Source organism: Dipteris shenzhenensis, chromosome 6 (genome assembly GCF_047967505.1).
Source record: "Dipteris shenzhenensis isolate YYH24624 ecotype China chromosome 6, Dip_SZ_1.0, whole genome shotgun sequence".
In the NCBI taxonomy this organism is placed as follows: Eukaryota; Viridiplantae; Streptophyta; class Polypodiopsida; order Gleicheniales; family Dipteridaceae; genus Dipteris; species Dipteris shenzhenensis.
This window is the reverse complement of record NC_141601.1, coordinates 29526193-29542131: the sequence shown is the minus strand read 5'-3', so window position 1 is coordinate 29542131 and position 15939 is coordinate 29526193. Positions and strand designations below refer to the sequence as shown.

The following is a 15939-nucleotide window of genomic DNA, read 5'->3' as shown; positions in this document are numbered from 1 at the left end:
CTAAGGCTACCTAGGGGGCAGACCAAAAAATAAAAGAAATGCCTAATTTTGGCTTTACCAAAATCTCATGGTTGCTAATAAGGCTAGCCTGAGGCAGACCAAAAAAGAAAAATGTGAGCCATACATACCTATTGCCACCCATCGCCATTTTCCTAAATACTCTTTGAGGCATTGATCAGGCTCTTCATGCACGGAGTTTAATCGAGTGATTAAGAGCATTACTAATAAGGCTACCCTGAGGGCGGACCAAAAAATAAAAGAAATGCCTAATTTCTGGTTGCTAATAAGTCTACCCTGAGGCCGATACATACATCAACGTAAGCTGATAAACAGTCGTCTTCTTCGTTCTTGTTTTCTCCACAGTTTGAGGTGAGAAGCTATGGCGGCTCCAAGGAAGATGAAGCTGCTGTTGTTGTTTCTGAGTAGTAGTAAGCTGCTGTGCATCGCCATCTTCCTTCTGGCTTCCTCTCAAGTCGCACTCTCATCCGTCGCTTGCCCTCCTTGTGGCAACCTGTCCGTCCCTTACCCCCTCAGCACCTCCCCCTCCTGTGGTCACCCCCTCTTCCCCATCACTTGCTCCCCCCATCACTCCTTCCTCGTCTCTGCTCTCTCTGGCTCCTACCCCATCCTCAGCTTCGACCCTCCCCCTCGCTCCTTCATCGTCTCCACTGGCTCCTTCTTGGGTAACTCTTGCATCACTCGTGACTCCCTCTATGGGAACTTCTCCTTGAACCCCTCCGGACCTTTCTTCGTCTCCCCTAATAATACTGTCATGTATCTTAATGGCTCCAATCTGCTGCGTCGCTCCCTCCTCCAGTGCTCTCCCCTTAGCCCTTGCGTCCAGGCCCTCACTGTTCTCTCGCAGGAGAGCTGCAAGAAGCTGCTGTGTTGCTCTTTCAACACCAACAGACCTATCGTCTTCAAGTATAGCTTTCCTCTCGAGACGGCTTATATCAGCGTGGTGAACTTGCTGAGCGGGACCCCATCATCTACCTGGAACTACGGCCTTCAGCTGGGATGGAACATACCGCCGGAACCTCCTTGCTCCACTCAGTCTGATTGCGGTAGTAATTCGATATGCTCCGTTAGCTCGAATGGAGCCGGCAAGCTGTGCTTGTGCAACGATGGTTATGTGTGGGATCCAATCACGGGAACCTGTCCTAAAGGTTAGTCCTTTGTAAGCCCTTAAGTTACTTGTCGGCGTCCTGAAACATTCAATGGCTTCTGAGATTGCTGCTGGTCCAATTGCAGCTCCTTATTGCGTCCGGAAAAGCGGAAGCGTGGATTGCCACAAGTCTGAATACGCAATAGGTACTCGTTCCTTTCAGAATTCAAGGACTAAATACCCTTCTTCTACTTTTGCTTCTTCCTCTTCCACTCTTCTGACACCGTCTACTGCAATATTTCGCTTGCAGGTCTGACTCTCGGGTTTGTGGGGTTTATCGTATTAATCGTATTATCGACTTTGACATTCATTCTTTTCAGAAAACGCCAGGCCGCTCAGCGAGCTTGCGCTAAACTAGTCAAAGAGAGGTCCATGATCCTGGCTGCAAACAGTGGCGGAAGGTCTGCCAAATTGTTCAGCCAGCGAGAGATGAAAAGGGCCACAAACGGCTTTGCGCGAGATAGGGTGCTCGGATGTGGTGGATTCGGGGAGGTGTACAAAGGAATTCTAGATGATAGCACGGTGGTGGCTATCAAATCTGCCAAGATGGGAAACATCAAAGGAACAGAGCAAGTGCTAAACGAAGTGCGGGTTCTGTCGCAGGTAAACCACAGGAATCTGGTGAGGTTGCTGGGATGCTGTGTGGAGAGTGAGCTGCCGCTCATGGTATACGAGTATGTCCCCAATGGAAATCTATTTGATCACCTGAACGGTCTGAAAAAGAGCATGCTGGATTGGACAACACGCTTGAACATCGCTCTGCAATCCGCTGAAGGGCTGTCTTACTTGCACTCAGCAGCATACCCTCCTATTTACCATCGCGACGTGAAGTCGAGCAACATACTTCTCGACAAGACGATGAACGCAAGGGTAGCAGACTTCGGCCTATCTCGCCTTGCAGAGCCCGATCTCACTCACGTCTCTACCTGCGCTCAGGGTACGCTGGGCTACCTCGATCCAGAGTACTACCGCAAATATCAACTGACAGATAAGAGCGATGTCTACAGCTTCGGCGTGGTGCTTCTCGAGCTGGTGACTTCGAAGCGAGCGATCGACTTTAGCCGAGGTCAGGATGATGTGAACTTGGCAGTGCTGGTGCAGGTTAAGGCGGAGCAAGAGAAGCTGGACGAGGTTATCGATCCGAAGCTGTTGGAGGGTGCGTCTAAAGCCTCAGTGGAATCCATGAGATCAGTGCTGTATTTGGCCCTTGATTGTCTGCATGAGAATAGGGTGAGTCGTCCATCCATGAAGGAGGTTGCCGCGGAGCTGCAGTATATCATCACACTGGAAGCTGCAGGAGAGAACTCCAACGTCTCGGAGATTGGCCACGTGCTTCCGCTGGCAGGCGTTTGAAGGAAAGCATGAAGGAGCTTGGCTGATGGGCATGGGAAATCTGCATGCTGGCCTGCTCAGTTGCCAGTGAGGCCTGAGCTGAATGAAGCTTCCGAGGGGTTCATACTGATCATCTTGCTGTGAGATGTCGGAGGAGCGACGAAGTTCTGTCAGTGGACTGAAGTGTTGTTGGAAGGTTTGTGCCTTGTGAGCTGCGTATCAGGTGATAGCCAACGGGAAGGTGAGACGTGAACTGGCTTTGGTGTATGAGTTTGTCGAGCTGGACGTGGTGAGAGCATCGGACGTTTCTGCTTGCGTGGATTGATAACATTTTGTTGATAATATGTGATCCTGCAGAGGATCCAGTCAAGGCTGCGAACTCACAGTTAATAGGTTAGGGTACTGAGATCATTTTTGTGTAGGCTCTTGTTGCTCAGGAGGTAAAGTTTGTGTTAGCTTCTTTTGTATTCTCGGACTCGTACTTACAGAAACGCTCTCTGATTGTAAGGGTTCTGAGCTGGTTTCATTCAGCCTTTCGTTTGTTGTGAGTGTCTCTAACCATTCTAATTTTTGTATCTGTGATAATTTCGTCGACCTCAGCCTTTAGTTTGTTGTGATTTGTGATTGCCTAACAATTCTAATTTTTATTACGCTTACTAGAGAGTGTGTGGAGGACCAATGATCGCCACATTCCATTCAAAGAGGTCTCTAAATATCAAGGCATGGCATGTAAAGCAATGAATTTCCTAGTCATGGCACATATTCATCTAATAAAGAAAATTTGGGTCTCCTAAATTCCTAAATTCCATATCTCCTAATCTAAACATCGGATGTGCATCAAACCTTTTGCATTGGGTTTGTAATTTTATGTTTCAATTGTCTTGCCATTCATAATTTGGATTGGATTCAGAAAACTTAAAAAGTTGGAAAGATTCATTGAAAAAATTCATTTGTGATTTAATTAAATAATTAACCTAAGCAAAAGCCCATAATGTAAATCAACTTTAATTTAATTAAAGCAATGCAAATTAAACTAACTACCTCCTAACTTGGTTCTCCTAATCTTGCTCCCCTCTCCCTCATCAACCACCCCCCTCCACCAAGCCCGCCCGCCACCACCCTCTTCCACTCCCTCCTCGGCCACCGTTGACCCCTCCTCCTCCTCACTCCCTCCGCTCATGCCATTTGATGCCTTCTCACTCCTTCTGTTCAATCTTGAGTCGTAGTGGATGTCTTGCAATTTTCTACGCCCTCTCCCCTTGCTCTTTACGGTAAGCAACCTAGAGAGAAGTTTCCCTTTTGTAAGCCCTCATGAAGCCACTGGTACAATTGTAAGCCCTTGATCTGAGCCCTAGAAGATTAAGCCATGAAGCCACATGTACAATTGTAAGCCTTTGATCTAAGACCTAGAAGATTAAGCACTCGCTTTTCTCATTAGTTGTAAAGCAATCCTTCCAAATTTAAAAGAAGACATACAAGATTGAGTTCCTAAAGCTCAATTCTTTGATAGGTCATAGCACAATCTTCCAAACGTTGTTTATATGTATGAGTAACCTCATCCCACTCAGGTAATCTTGAAATAAACATTGGCTCTTCTCATTTCAACAAAATAGTTTAGAGGAAGAGAAAGGGATGGCAGGCTAGAGCGATAGTGTGTGTGAGATTGAAAGTAGTTGTGATTCGACGATCATAGCACTAGTTCGCATTGTCTATAGTTATAGGACCTTCGCTTTTCGCTTCGAGTTGCAGAGAGATAGCAGAAGCCTACCTAGGCTCTACCGTCAAGATTGTTGTAATTACCATGCCTTCCTACTTCAACGATTATCAACGACAATTAGCAACTAAGGATGCGAGAGCTATTTCAAGCCTTAATGTGATTAGAATCATCGATGAGCCGACTGTAGCTTCTACTGCCTACGGCCTGGTACTGGTCATGCAGACTTCAACAACAGGATCGTGTTGAGGCCAACCTCCTAAGACTCCCCATTTCTTCGTCAATAGCTGAATTCGAAGAGATAATCCCCAATAGTTGTGGAATTGGCAGAACAGAGCTTGTGTTCCGTCTCTGAGCATTGACAGTGTCTACGTGACTGTTAATTGAAATCAGCATAGCCCCTGATGGATGACGTAGAAATTGGTCTTTCTGCTGCCTTCTTGCAATAGATGGTCATCTTGCTACAGATTGATTCTTATTGTTGCTTCTTTAAACTCATTTTTCCACTATTCTTCCTTCATCCTCCTTGTTGCAAACTATCACGGCAAGGGAAAAAAATGTTAAGTTAGAATGCACCTGGGTGTCCACATGACATTGGAAGTCGCCTAGGAGGTTGAACTGAAAACAATAAGGTAATCTAATGAAAAGAATCTATCCTACAATGGAAAACCTAAAACCTAACGTATCTTAATGATCCTAAAGAACCTAGCCTTACCTACCCTAATAAAGCAATAAATGGAAAATAACAAAACTTGAAACTCTCTCTCTCACCCTCTTCATCAACTCTCCTACACCCACCCACATGTGAGGATGGCCTGAATTGCTTCTTTGTTTCAATAAAAGAATATAGGTTGATCAATTGTCACCGAGTTTGTGATATGGCATTGCTAGTTTGCTCATCTAAGAATAGATCTTGTTGATGAATAGAATGTAGAGGAGTTGAAGCAACTATTAATGTGCTCAAAGATGGAGCTTGAATCTACCCGAGCTACTGCTAGAGCTCAAACGAAGTTCTATGAAGGGGGAGCGCACAAGTAGTGATGCTCGTCAGATAGCCACCTAGAGGAGGAGTGCTAAAGCCAAGTGCTTGCATTGGGTGCGTGTTAGCCCAACTAGGGGAATACAACTTGGCCTACCCTGTGTACTTTGCCAGTCGACAATTAAACTGGACACGAGACAGATGTAGTGTACGAGGAATGTGTGCAAGTGCAGGAAATCTTCCTACAATCCGGATCTGCAAGTTTGCTTTCCAACGCTATGGCAAGTCATGCAGATTCCAATGAAGCTCAAACAGATGGATGCGTGATGATTCGAGCGCCATAGAACTCAAGACGTGATCCAGGTAGCGTGAAGATGAAGATGCCATGGATGATTTCATGTAGTTGTAAGGTAGTCTTTGGGAGGCCCGAATCGACAGCATTGGGGGAGCCACTCATTGGACTATCCATTTTGTGCGTAGATGGCAAAAAGGAGGATAGAAGGTGCAGTTGATGACGCAAGAGGCTCGAGCTGTTGTTGTTCAACCATGTATTGAGGGACTTTCTCTCATCAAGCAACAAGTAGGCACAACATCGGCGTCTAAATGGAGCACAACAGCTAGTGCGCTGTTGCTACTGGAACTAGCAAGAGCAGCTCCCATCTTTGTAGCAACCTTTGCATATGCGAGTTGAAGCCCTTGGAGCAAAACGATGTCGATATCCAAAGCAAGAACCATACCGATCGAGCATTATGTGCCGTGGACGGTGGATGATCCAACATAGCGAGCTCGGGAGCATCAGTCACACACCCATCGGTCTATGAAGGTTTTCATTTCTACTCCACAATTATGGAGAGCTAGATTTGAAGAACTGAACCTGGATTTGTTCAGGAAGTACATGAGGGCAAGCGTTGAGAAATGTTTGCGTGATGCCAAGATGGATAAAGACTAGATTCACAAAGTCATTCTAGTGGGAGGATCAACTCGAGTTTCCAAAGTGCAGCAACTATTGTAGGATTTCTTCAATGGCAAGGAGCTCTGCAAGACTATCAATCCAGACGAGGCAGTAGCTTATGGTACCACAATACAAACAGAGAAGGTGATGAGAACGTGAATAGTGTGTTGCTTCTGGACGTGACTCCGCTTAGCTTGGGCCTAGAGAGTGCCAATGGAGTTATGACCATGCTTATTCCCAGAAATACAGCCATTCTTTACATAAAAAGAGAAAATCTTTTTACGATAAGAAGCCTAGGGAGAAGTTTGAGCCACTCCTTGAGCAACTTGTCACAATCATGGACATTGATTTCAAGCAAATCTAACGGTGTGAAAAGCAAGTACAAAAGCATAGTTAAGCTTTTTATCAAAAGGTGGGAGAAAAGCATAGACTAGAATCCAAGAAATAGAGGAAGCTAGTCAGCACATGATTCTTAGCATTGTCTGTGTCTTCAAGCAATAGTGGAGAGCTCTCATTGCTTGCAATGTCTTCAACCAAGATTCCAAGGTAAGATTCCCTCCCAGACATTCGATGTGCATTCGGTATTTTTTGTTTATAGATTTAAGGTTGTGAGACAATTGAATGATTAGAGCTCTATGGGAATGATGCTAAGCAATCTACCTATCTATCGATCACTCAGTGCATCACGTTAGCTACAGTGGAGACACTACGATGAGGTTATTGGAAGATGGCGAGCCTCTAGGATTTTGTGTTAAGCCGCTACAAGAAGCCAAGATGGATTTGTGTTTAAGCAGGTGCTATCACATAGACGTAGCAAGGGCCTTGAAGAGATGAAGGCCGGCGTGGCATAGCCTTGGCATGTGAAGTAAAGTTAGCTGGTTCCTGCGTAGTTACACGAGAGTGGAGCATTGATATCTAACACCCCCCCTCAATGTCCACCTGCAAGTGAACTTACTTTTTCGGCCCAATGTCAAGTCAATGAAGGCCCAATGCCAAGTCGATGAAGATGCCTCTCTAGGAAGTCTCTTCCAAGAGCCTTTGTGAAGATGTCCGTAGCATTCTCTATAGTCAGACAGTATACCAAGTCGACCTCTCCATCCATGATGAGCTCACGTACAAAGTGATATTGAATCTCAATGTATTTTGTGCGAGCGTGGAACACCGGGTTCTTTGCAATCGCCATGCAACTCTAATTGTCACATGATAACTGCGTAGGCTTGTTCTGCACTGCACCAATGTCCCCCAAAATCCTCCTCAACCACACTGCCTCGCAAGAAGCAAAGCATGCAGATTTGTACTCGGCCTCAATAGAAGAAAGAGCAACTGTGGGTTGCTTCTTGTTGACCCATGACACAACTCCAGATCCAAGTGAGAAACAGTACCCTGTCACTGATCTCCTGCTATCCACATCTCCTGCCCAATCCGAGTCACAGAATCCGATCAAGATGTTGCCCTTGGTATAGGTGATGCCATAATCAAGTGTGCTTTTGATGTATTTCAGCACCCGCATCCCTACCCTCCAATGGTTCTCTCGGGGCTTACTGGAAAACCTGCTTAGTACACCAGTCGTAAAGCTGATGTCTGGCAGTGTGTTGTAGAGGTAAATCAAGCTACCCACAAGCCTTCTGTACTTCACTTTGTCCACCAGTGGTGATGAATCCTCGTTTGAGAGCTTCGCGTTAACCTCCATAGGGGTACCAACTGTCTTACACTCAGCCATGCCAAATGCCTTCAGTATCTCTCCAACAGACTTCAGCTGTGAAATGAAGATCTATTTCGACTCCTACCAAACTTCAATCCCCAAACAGAAATGCATCAGTCCGAGGTCCGTCATTTCAAACTCTCTTCCTAGCAAATGCTTTGTCTGCGAGATCTTCTCTTCATGGTTCCCTGTTATGACAAGGTCGTCCACATAAAGGACCACGATCATACACCTACCTCCTCTGAAAATATACAAATTTGCATCAGATGGGCTCCTCCTGAACCCGTTTTGTAGAAATTAGGCATCAATTCACTGGTACCATGCCCGTGGGGCCTATTTCAGCCCATAAAGTGCCTTCTTCAGTTTGCAGACTTTACCTTCTGAACTCGGGATCTCAAATCCTGGTGGTTGTTCCACGTATACCTCCTCCTTGAGATCTCCATTCAGAAAGGCAAATTTCACATCCATCTGAAACACGGGCCAACTTCCCTGGGCAGCTAAAGCCAAAACACTGCGAATTGTGGTTAGTCGAGCTGTGGGAGCAAAATATCTTGATAATCAAAACCATGTACCTGTGCAAATCCTTTTGCCACGAGCCGAGTCTTGTACTTATCCAACATGCCGTTGGACTTATACTTGGTCTTGTACACCCACTTGGTGTCGATTACCTTGCATTTTGGTGGACGATCCACAAGGTCCCAAGTGTTGTTTTTCATTATGGAACCATACTCCGACTGCATAGCCGCCATCCACCTATCATCGCCCTGTGCCTCTTCAAGACACTTGGGTTCATCAGCACGGATCACTTCTGTCATCAAAGCATAGTTGACCAAGTGTTCCTGCACCCTTCTTTGCTCCTTTAATCTCTTGGACCGGCGGTGTTCGGATGGTTCCTCCTCAATGGCTGGAGGTTCTCTGCCGTCTAAAAGCTACTTTACCCACTTCGGGAATGGTCGTTGCCATTGTGGTTCTGCAAGCTCTTCTTTATCTTCTTTGTCTTGAATCCTCCCAAGCACCGTTGGGGGAGTTTGGTCTGCTATTGGTGGTGGTACTGGGTGGATATCTTGGTCCCGGTTGTCTGGGAAGGAAGCATCCTCCTCCAATTGATGCGGCTGTTCTGAGAAGAGCACATCGCGACTTACAATTACCTTCTTGGTAATAGGGTTATAGAGACGGTAACCCTTCGCCTCTTCACTGTAGCCCAAGACAATACACTTCCCGCTTTCGGTTCCCATTTGGTCCTGGTAGCATCAGGGACATGCACAAAACAGTCACATCCAAAAACTCTGAAATGTGCAGCTGAAGGTTTCTTACGAGAAAAGGCTTGCAGTGGAGTCATCCCGTTCACAGCCTTCGTGTAGCTACGATTCAGGATGTAAACTGCAGTGTTACATGCTTCAGCCCAGAAAGTCTTTGGCAAATCTTTCCCTTTCATCATACTCCGGCCCATTTCATAGATGATGCGCATCTTGCATTCTGCTACTCCATTTTGCTGTGATGTATGTGGCGGGGGTTTCTGCCTCTTGATTCCATGACTTTTGCAGTAACTTTTGAATTCAGTTGATGTGAACTCTCCACCTCTGTCTGATCTCAACTTCTTCACCTTCCTCCCCGTTTCTTTCTCGATCATTACATGCCATTCCTTGAACCTACTAAAAGCCTCGTCTTTAGTCTTCAGGAAGTATATCCATATCCTTCTACTGTAGTCATTGATCAGCGTCATGAAGTAGTAGGAACCACCCAAAGCTTCCGTCTCCATCTTTCCGCAGAGGTTCGTGTGAATGAGCTCTAGAGGAGCCTTTGCCCTGTTGGCCTCTTTAGGAAAGGGATGCCGATGCCGCTTGCCCATCATGCAAGTTTCACATACATCAGGCAGATCTGAAATTTCTGGTAGGTCTGCAATCATTCCACTTTTATGCATCTCCTTCAAAGAGCTAAGGTTTAGATGACCAAACCTCTCATGCCACAACTTAGTGTTCTTCACATCCGCTCGAGCACTGAAAGCTGAGAGTTCATAAATGTTGTTGCACCATGTACCTTTACCAATGACCTTCCCTTGAAGATCTAGGATCTGCGCACCATTCTTATTGAATTGAACTTTGAGGTCCCGATCCATGATCGCAGAAACGGACAAGTTCCTCTTGATATCTGGCACATAAAGAACATCGGACAACTGTTTTACAACTCCATCTGACTTGAGAGCAATCGTATCTTTTCCTTTTGCTGGACATTTTGCATCATAGCCGTCTGCTACCAGGATGTCATTCCCTACCGGTTGTAGAGAGGTATACCAATCCTTCCGATTGGTCATGTGGCATGATGCACCACTGTCAATGATCCACGGTTCATCTGTAGGTACATGAACTGCCTCAGTGCAAATCTCCTCAATTACAATGAACAGCTCTATTGGTACTTCCTGCGCGCTGTTGCTGGACTCTTTCTTTACTCCGTTCTTCTCATCTACAATCTTCTTTCGACACTCATTTTGCTTGTGCCCTGCCTTGTTGCAATAGAAGCACTTGATCTTCTTCTTTCTCTTTTTATCATCAGAAGAAGATGGGTTACTAGAGTCCTTACCCTTACCTTTGTTTGATTCGGTCCAAAAAGCCGTATCTTCTCTAGTCCTCATCTTTTGACGCATCTCCTCCTCCAGAAGCATCGTGCTAAAATCCTCAAAGTTGAGGGGGCAGATTCTTGTTCTGCGTATTCAGTGCCGTAACAAGACCGTCATACTTTGGTGGGAGAATCCGTATGCACCTTCATGCTAGATAATCGCTGGTGATGGTGATGCCAATCGCAGTCATCTGATCGCGCAGATTTTTCACCCTGGTGATGAACTTCTCTACCGCTTCAGACTCAGACAACTTCTCATTCGCGAGTTGAGTCTCCAAATTCTAAATCCGCGTCTGATTCGTGGCTTCGTACTGATTTTTCAAGACCATCCATGGCTCCTCCGCTGTGGTGACATGTTGAATTAACGCCATGACGGAATTGAGAGTGCTCTCAATGAAAGCAAGAACGAAAGAGGGAGAGAGAGAAACAGAGAGCCACACAAGTTTTGGTGGGTGCAGAACCACCATAATCTTCTTTTTCATTCATTTATATATGTGTTTGAGTATTGTACATAACCGGGGTAAAGGCACAGTGACCTTTAACCCCCACAACCTCCCACTTAAATGACAATGTGCCTTTAAGGGAGAACAATCAGTGAGCATACTATCCAATGCCCATCAATACACGACAATACCCAAACCGTTGACTAGGTAGACTCTTCGTTAGCATATCTACAGGGTTATCATCTGTATGAACCTTAACAAGCTCTATGCACTTGTCCTCAAGTACCTCCCTAATGAAATGGTACCTGACCTCAATGTGTTTGGTCTTTGCATGAAAGACCGGATTCCGTGCTAGCTGAATAGCACTCATGGAATCACTATGCAGTGTCAGTACACCTGTATGAATCCCCAAATCTCCCACTAGCTGATCAAGCCATATAGCCTCTTTGCAACCCTCTATGGCTGCAACATACTCAGCCTCTGTGGTAGACAAAGCAGTGCACTTCTGTGCGCGAGACCTGCAAAGGTGAACACATAACCAGAAGTGGATCTCCTACTATCCACATGCCTTGCATAGTCTGAATCTGTGTACCCAAGTATACGCATGTCTCCTCTACCAAAGCAAATGCACATCTCCTTGGTACCCTTCATGTACCTCATGATGCACTTAACTGCCTCCCAATGTCTCTTTCCTGGATTAGCCATATACCAGCTAACAACTCCCATTGCAAATGCAATGCCTCGTCTAGTAGCTATCATAGCATACATAAGACTCCCAACCGTTGATGCATAAGGAACCTTGGCCATCATGGCCCTCTCCTCATCTGATTTGGGACTATCTGTATGACTCAGTTTCACATATCCATGGAGGCAATGGAGTACTCACTGCCTTCCCCCCCTCCATATTGAAACACTGCAATACTTTTGTAACATACTCTTTTTGTGAAAGCCAAAGGAGTTTCCTACTCCGATCACGTGTGATGCGCATACCAAGAATATGACCTGCAGGTCCTAAATCCTTCATATCAAAGGCCTCATGCAACTTGGCCTTTAATGCATCTAGCTCATAAGTATTCTTGCTAGCCAATAGCATATCATCCACATATAGTGCCAAGATTATCAGGCTATTATCCTTAGCCCTTTTAATGTAATGTAGAGGCAGTGATCAATTTCACTCCTTCTAAAACCCTAGGACCGAATGAAACCATCAAAATTCTGATACCATTCTCTAGGCACTTGCTTAAGACCATAGAGACTCTTCTTCAGCTTGCAAACTAAATGTTCTTTGCCCTTTTCTTCAAATCGTTCCGACTACACCATGTAAATTTCCTCATGCAAATCCCCATGCAAGAAAGCTGTCTTGACATCCATCTGCATAAGCTCCATATCCTCTGCTTCCACTACTCCAAGCATGCATCTAAGTGTGGTCATCTTCACAACCAGAGAGAATATCTCATCAAATTCCACACTTTTTTCTTGCTTGAACCCTTTAGCGACCAAACGGGCCTTGTACCTAGGTACATCATCACCTGTGACCTTCATTTTGTAGACCCATTTACATGGCAATGCTTTCTTTCCATGTGGCAAAGAAACCAAGTCCCAAGTCTTATTCTTCATAAGTGAACTCATCTCTGATTGCATAGCATACTCCCACTTGCATTGATCCTCGCGCATCATAGCCTCTCTGTAGCAAGAAGGCTCCCCGCAATCAGCAAGCATCACATAGTCTACCCCTGGAACAAACCTATCAGGCCGTCTAGACACTCTAGATGATCTTCTCAAGGGCATTTCAGCTTGCTGTCCCACCTACACATCAGCCACATTTGGCTCATCATTTCCACCAATAGATGATCCATCATCTACCCTTGACTGTATACCTGTGGGAGTACTTGGTGGTACCATTTCTTGCACATTTGGTGCATGGACAGCTTGCTGTCTATCAACATATGCAGGTGGATTCACATCCTGGAAAGTGATTCTCCTCATTTCCACATCCCTCATGGGTGCCTTATGCATCTTCTTCTCATTGAAGACTACATCAATGCTGCATATGATCTTTTTTGCTTCTGGATCCCAGAGACAATAGCCCCTCTCCACTTTCACCATAACCTAGAAAGATGCATTTCCTAGACTTAGGATCTAGCTTCTTTCGAAGCTCTTTTGGCAAATGTGCATATGCCTCACACCCAAATATACGCAAATGAGAGTAAGAGGGCTTCTTGCCACTCCATGTCTCTTCAAGAATACCACCATCCAAACTCTTCCTAGGTGATCTATTGATCACATGCACTGCAATCTTCATTGCCTCAGCCCAAAAACCACTAGAAAGACTTGCATTGGAAAGCATGCATTGCAACCTTTCTTGAATGGTACGGTTCATCTTTTCTGCAACTGGATTTTGCTCTGGAGTACGAGGGGATGTGAGCTCCCTCTTAATCCCACGTGTATCACAGAAATGTTGAAAGTCATAAGAGAGATACTCTCCACCATTGTCAGTCCGTAGGCATTTAAGCGTTCTACCTGACTGATTCTCAACCAAGGCTAGCCATTTCTGAAATACATGGAACACATCATTCTTCTGAGCTATAGCATAAGCCCACACTTTCCTACTTGCATCATCAATGAATGTCACATAGTATTCAGCCCCACCTAATGACTGTGTAGACATGGGACCACATACGTCTGAATGCACCAAATCAAGCTTTTCAAACTCTTTCTTTCCCCTTCTTTTATGGGCTGATTTAGTCTACTTCCCATAGAGATAGTGCTCAAAAAATTCAAAATCAAAGAAACTCAAATGCGGTACATAACCCAAATGGCATAAGAGTTTCATTCCATTCTGGCTCATGTGCCCCAACCTGCAATGCCACAAAGAAGTTCTTGGCTGCTCGGTTATTGCAACAACATGATAAAATACCCTTGATACATGTAAGGGAGGGATACAAAGTCCCACACTTGGCACCCCTGGCCAAAAGCATAGAGCCCTTCTGAATTTTCCAACTCTGAAAGCCAAAAATGGTGTGAAAACCAGCATCATCTAGCTGACCCACTAAAATAAAACTCTTGGTCAACTTAGGCACATGTCTCACATGTTTTAAAATAAATGCAGACCCATTTGCAAAAGAAAATTTTATGTCACCTACTCCCACTATGTCACATGCATAGTCATTTCCAAGATGCACACAACCTATCTTTCCACTGTCATAAGTGGAGAACCATTCCCTATGGGGAGTAACATGGAATGAAGCACCAGAATCTAAAATCTAATCCTGGGAATATGCATCATTTGAAGTGGTAAGCAACTCTGCAGATAAACTAGACATGAAGAGAACGTCATTGTCACTATCATGTGTGACTGCATTGATTTCCTCGATCTTCACTTTTCCTTTGTCATCCCTTGGATTCTCTTCCTTTTGATTTGCACCCCAATTTGCATTCTTTTTCTTATCCTTTTGCTCTCTTTTCAGCTTGTAGCAATCTTTTTTCATATGGCCCTTCTTGCCATAGTGGTAACACTCAATTTTTCGTGCCCTGGATTTGCTATGAGACTTCCCTCTTTCTTGGGACTTCCTTATGAACATTGATCTCCCCCTTTGCACATTTAAGGCTACATCTTGCTTGTTGCCATCCATAAACTTCCGTCTTATCTCCTCGGCCAACAAGCTACCTACAACATCATCAAATTTCAGTACTCCACCAGGTGCAAAGTTACTGATAGCTGTATGGAAGGTATCCCATGAGGATGGCAATGAACATAAGAGAAATATTGCCTTAGTCTCCGCATCAAAATTCATCTTCTGAGCTTGAAGCTGGCTGAAAATAATATTGAATTCATTTAGGTGAGAAGCAATGGAGACCCCTTCCTTCATCTGTAGCTCAAACAACCTCTTCATGAGGTAAACTTTATTAGAGGCAGTTTCGTTTTCATAAGTGGCACACAGTTTCTTCCACAAATCTTCCGTAGTCTGTTCATTTACTATTGTGAAATAAACTGACTCTGCAAGATGAAGTCTAATAGTAGATTTTGCTAATGCATCCAACTCATTCCAATCATCCTTAGACATATTTGCAGGCTTAGCTTCAATCCCTGCCAAGGGTTTAATCTGCTTCTTTTGAATAAGCGCATCCCTTATTTGTTCTTTCCACAAAGAAAAGTTTGTCCCATCAAACTTTTTAATGCTAAAAAACTCCTTTTCAGACATGGAAGAGGATGCCATGATGCAAATGAAGCAAAATTCCCAAATGCTAGTGCTTACAAGAGAGAATCACACCAAATACCAAGTGCACCCAAATGTGTATGCCTAGATTTGAAGCAAGAATCATCTTCATCAATCCTAGAACACATTTGGGACCACTGGGAGGGACAAGTTTGATCACATTTTTCTTTCAAAGAACCTTGCTCCAAGAATTAGGTACTGTTCAATCATGTAGTTTTAGAATGTTTTTAGTTTTAAACTCAAATCAGGGTCTATCAAGGCAACTTGCATGGAGATTCAAGTGAGAAAATCTTTAGAACAATGCAAGACAATGAAAATAACGAGATTTTATGATGCAACTTTGAAGAAGCAGTTAATTTGTAGTTTGTTTTGGTAATTTTGTTGTTTTCTTTTAATACATGATTTAAAGAGGAAGAAAGATTTTTTTGTTTTAAAAGATACACTCTTATTATTGAGGTTTTTTACAAAAGATGGTTTGAAATAGATTTGCAGTTGTTTGGAAGCATATAATTAGTATTGGAGAGAAATCCATCAATTTCAGCATCTTGGATTACAAGAGGGACCATTGAGGAGGACAAGTTTGATCACGTTTTTTCTTCAAAGATCCCTGTGAGGTATTGTTCATTCACATAGTTTAATAGTGTTTGATGATAAGTAAATGTTTTTTTGAATTTGTAGATTTCAATCATTAGATTTTGTATGCAATTAGGGTTTTCATTTTTGCTTGGTCTAATACTTTTCTGAAACATGTCATATTTGTTGATATGCTCCCACTCTTTGTAAGTAGATGGATATAAGTCTGTAAAACAAATACAAGGCATA

At 44.2% G+C, this 15939-nt stretch overlaps 1 protein-coding gene across 1 annotated transcript; it reads left to right on the top strand.

The window, feature by feature from the left end:
* The first annotated feature begins 357 nt into the window (after window positions 1-357).
* LOC147901035 (wall-associated receptor kinase-like 20) lies at window positions 358-3021 on the top strand. Its single transcript, XM_087375430.1, has 3 exons — window positions 358-1166; window positions 1252-1311; window positions 1416-3021. Exons 1-3 carry the CDS (start codon window positions 380-382, stop codon window positions 2516-2518), a joined length of 1950 nt encoding a protein of 649 aa, XP_087231556.1. The 5' UTR covers window positions 358-379; the 3' UTR covers window positions 2519-3021.
* The last annotated feature ends 12918 nt before the right edge of the window (window positions 3022-15939 follow it).